We start from the raw sequence: 3,655 nt of genomic DNA on the forward strand, positions 1-3,655 counted from the left end.
GACTTGGGGCAGGGGGTGAGGCAGGGATCTGTCCCACAGACCACAGGGAGGGAGTGTGCAAACCACCTTTTCTGCCCCAAGCTTCAGTTTCCGGCTATTCTTGGTCTGTGTGTGTCTCCCTAAGAATCCAGGCCTGACGCACAGAAGGTGCTCTCCTCCCACCCCTGCCTCTCCGAGCCCTGCCGCTTGAGCTGTGCAAGCACAAGCAGACAGCAGGGATGGCCTCACGCAGAGGTCAAGCGGCAGCTACCCGCCATTCCTCGTCTCTCGGCTGTCAGACATCTCCAGAGTAGGTGGCATGGCCTGGGGACGGACAGAAATGAACTCACATTATCTGTTTCACTGTCCCAAAGGAGGAAGAGGGTCTGTCTAAAGCCATGGAGACTCTGGGCAGGAGGTTTGCTGACAGCCTGGGAGGTTGCCCAGGAGGGGCGCTCCAGCCCAGGTGAGCGTGTCCAGCCCAGGAGGGGGAAGCTGCCTTTGACTACCCCTTTAGGACCATCCACGGGGTGATCAGAACCCCTTCAAGGATGGCAATGGGGTGCAATCACACTATGTTTCAGAGGGGATACCAGAGGACAGACGGGTCCACAATCCCTCCGGCTGCTCTGAAGTTTCAAGAAGGGGTAAGGATGCAGCTGCCCCCACAGGGGCGAGTGCGGAGTCACCAGGGACCACAGAAGGATGAGGCCAGGCGAATTTGAGCATGCGAACTCAAAGCAGGATAGGCCAGTTTACTGATCAGCCTTCCCCTCCTCCTTGTCCTCCTCCCCTTTCTCCTCCTCCTCCTCCTCCTCCTCTTTGTCTTGGGGCTCCGAGGTCTCAGCCTCAGGCCCCTCCTCTCCCGAGGGCGCCTCCATCAGGAGGTCCTGCACCAGCTGCTCCAGGGCCCCCAGGCTTATCCTCTGCAGGCGCTCCTGGTGCTCCCGCCTCAGCAGCTGCAGCACTGCCTTGGTGTCGTGGGGCGCGAAGTGTTTGGCTAGGACCAGGCCCAGACAGTGCCACAGGGGCTGGGGCTGGCCGGCCTCCGCGGCCGCTGTCTTCGCCAAGGGCCGTATGATGACATTGATGGAGGCATTGGGCCCGATGCAGTAGTCGGAGAGACACTTGTCATCAGCCAGACGCTGGCCTCGGAAGAGCAGGTACTGCTGCTCCTCGGGCACCTGCAGTCGCTCTGACACCAGCTTCTTCAGCATGGCCACACTCTCTTGCCCTGACACATTCAGGCTGCATCTCCTGCCCAGGAGCAGCTTGACCGTGAGAATCATCGGGCCAAGAAGAGAATCAGGAGGGATCCATGCTCCGCCGCTGCCCTGAGGGTTAAGGTCCAGTGCAGGAGAAGGTGGCTTCTCCCTATCAATGGAGGGCGGTGGTCCCAGGAGGCCAGGGGCCAGCCCCCCATGGGCAGCCATTGGCTAGTGCTCTATGATGTCACAATGCGGCGTGAGGGCTCATTTTGAGAGCGGGACTCTGGGGAAATCAGAGGGACATTTTGGGCACAGGACATCCTTCCTCCATAAAGGGAGAAAGGAGAGTAGGTTAAGGAGCAGGAGGGTCCAAAAGGAGAGGGTAGCAGAAAGAAATACGTCCTCATTGACTCATTCAACACATATGTACTGGGTGCCTTTGCCAGGACCTGTCCCCAAGGAGAGATGGGATCACGGTGGATACTTTCTGCCCTCATGAAGCTTTCAATCTAGTGGCTAACGTTTATTTATCAAGTGTCTTCTCTCTGGCAAGCACTTGACACGCTCTCTCAGATTGGGGTTCCCAGAAGCAGACCCGGGGACAGGGATTCCAGGGCACCTGTTGAGTTGGGGGGGTGACCCCGGGAAGCGGCAGTAGGAGGTGAGGAGGTGAGACAAGGCAGCGAGGGAAGCCAAAACTGCAGAAATGAGCAGGTGGCCCTCGTGAGTCACCGGGGAGGCTTCCATCCTGCCGCATGCTCCGGAAGGTTCAGAGTAGACCCCTGAGTTGTACCACCTGAGGAGCAAAGATGCTGGATCTGTGTGCTCGGGCTCCCGCCCTTGGCTAGTGGGGGCGCTGACCTCGGCTGCGTGGCCTGCGCAGGTGCAGAGCATGCTTCTGTGACCAGAGAAAACCGGTGCGCAGAGATTTGCAGGCATTGGCAGGTGGGAGCCCTCAGGGGTTGGGGAGCAGGAGTGCAGGGAGGATGCAGTGGGTTCCCCGGCTGTGCCTGCTGCCCGGCCCTGCCCTACGGACTCCTCACCACCTCAGAGGTGCTACTGCTATGTTCTCCATTCGCAGAGGACAGACCATGGAGCTCGGCTCACCCACACGGCAAGCAGCAAGCAGCACAGCTGCGTCTTCACCCTTAGTGCATGTGGCCTCCTGAACCATCTGCTCCGGGGCTCCGGGGCGCTGGGCACTCGGAGACAGCCGGGGCTCCGCGGCCAACAGGGAACACGCGTGGGGCCTCTGCCTCTGCCCGTCAGCTCCTTCTGCTGGGTTCAGTTTTCTGTCCCACTTGTTAAAGGTCTCCTGGGTCAAGCCCTTTCTATAGGCTGGCACATTTAAGCCTGCGAGGAAGGTATCATAATGCATTTTAGAAATGAGCGAGTGTGAAGAAGGCCTGGCTGACTCCCCATCCGGTAGGGTGGTTTCACAGCTCCCCAACTCTCCCCCCTCTCCGTGCTCCGCGGCTATGCTCGGCTCCCACCTCCTCTCTCCTCCCTCCAGCCTGGGCGACACTTGAACGCTGGTTCAAAACCACCTCCTCCAGGCTACCAACACCCTTGGACTTTTCAGACCTTGCCCTGGCACAGCACTCAGCCCGGATCCCCTGCCCAGGGTCACTCCAACCACCACCCCTCTCTTCAGGCCCTGGCAGCCTCGGGCCAGGTTCTCACTCACGGCATCGACCCAAATTCTAGTCCATAGGGAAACCGAGCCCACTGATCAGGAAGCCCCTGACATCTTGCCCTTTCCCACCAACCAGAGTGCTGCCCCAGTCCCCTCCTCCTCCTCCTCTCCCTTACCAAACGAGCCTTCTCTATTTCCATTCTTCTTCAGAAATGTCTCCAAAATCCACCCTTCGTCTGCATCTCCACTGACCCCAAGCCAATCCAGGCTCTCACCTTCCTCCAGCCTGTGGCTCAGGATTCATAGCTGATCTCTGTCCAGTCCCACCCCCTTGGGTCCATTCACACTGCAGCCAAGGGAGTCCTCCTAAATAAAAGTGAGGCCAAGTCCCTCCTCTGCATTAACGCCATCCAGTTTAATCCTTTTAGCCGTTGGAACCAAAATCGGCCTCCTTAGCCCGGCACCCAAGGGCACCATGGCCCTGCCCCGCTTGCCTCCCGAACCTCATTGCTTCCCCACACTGCATCCTCCACGCCAGCCAACCTCCAGCCATTCCCTCTACTTGCTTGTCCCATGTGAAGTCTTCGAGGCTGGTTAAAAACCACCTCCTCCATGAAGCTTTCTCTGCTTTCCCCAAGCTTGGGAGGGGCAGTCCCCCCCTCCCTCTGTGCATCTGTTAATGCCCTCGAGCATGCACCTAGCATGTGTCTCCCTCACGGGCCATCGACCATTGGAGGGAGTGAGTCTTACCAGTCCTTGAAAGCCCTACCACCAGCACAGAGCCCAGTTCAGAGAAAGCTTCAAATACACGTCTGTTGAATGAAGATAAAAT

The 3,655-nt window shown here is 58.7% G+C and overlaps 1 protein-coding gene across 1 annotated transcript; it reads right to left on the reverse strand.

Annotated features, from left to right (window-relative positions):
* Positions 1–734: 734 nt before the first annotated feature.
* UBL4B (ubiquitin like 4B) lies at positions 735–2,517 on the reverse strand. The gene has a single exon (XM_064587529.1). It carries the CDS (start codon positions 1,410–1,412, stop codon positions 735–737), a length of 678 nt encoding a protein of 225 aa, XP_064443599.1. The 5' UTR covers positions 1,413–2,517.
* Between the last annotated feature and the right edge of the window lie 1,138 nt (positions 2,518–3,655).

Source organism: Mirounga angustirostris, unplaced genomic scaffold (genome assembly GCF_029215605.1).
Source record: "Mirounga angustirostris isolate CCGP_5_RB_7025 unplaced genomic scaffold, mMirAng1.0.hap1 SCAF_4, whole genome shotgun sequence".
Lineage (NCBI taxonomy): Eukaryota > Metazoa > Chordata > Mammalia > Carnivora > Phocidae > Mirounga > Mirounga angustirostris.

Excerpts from the sequence above, each read along its gene's own strand:
- UBL4B (XM_064587529.1), bottom strand. The coding sequence starts at position 1,412 with ATGGCTGCCCATGGGGGGCTGGCCCCTGGCCTCCTGGGACCACCGCCC.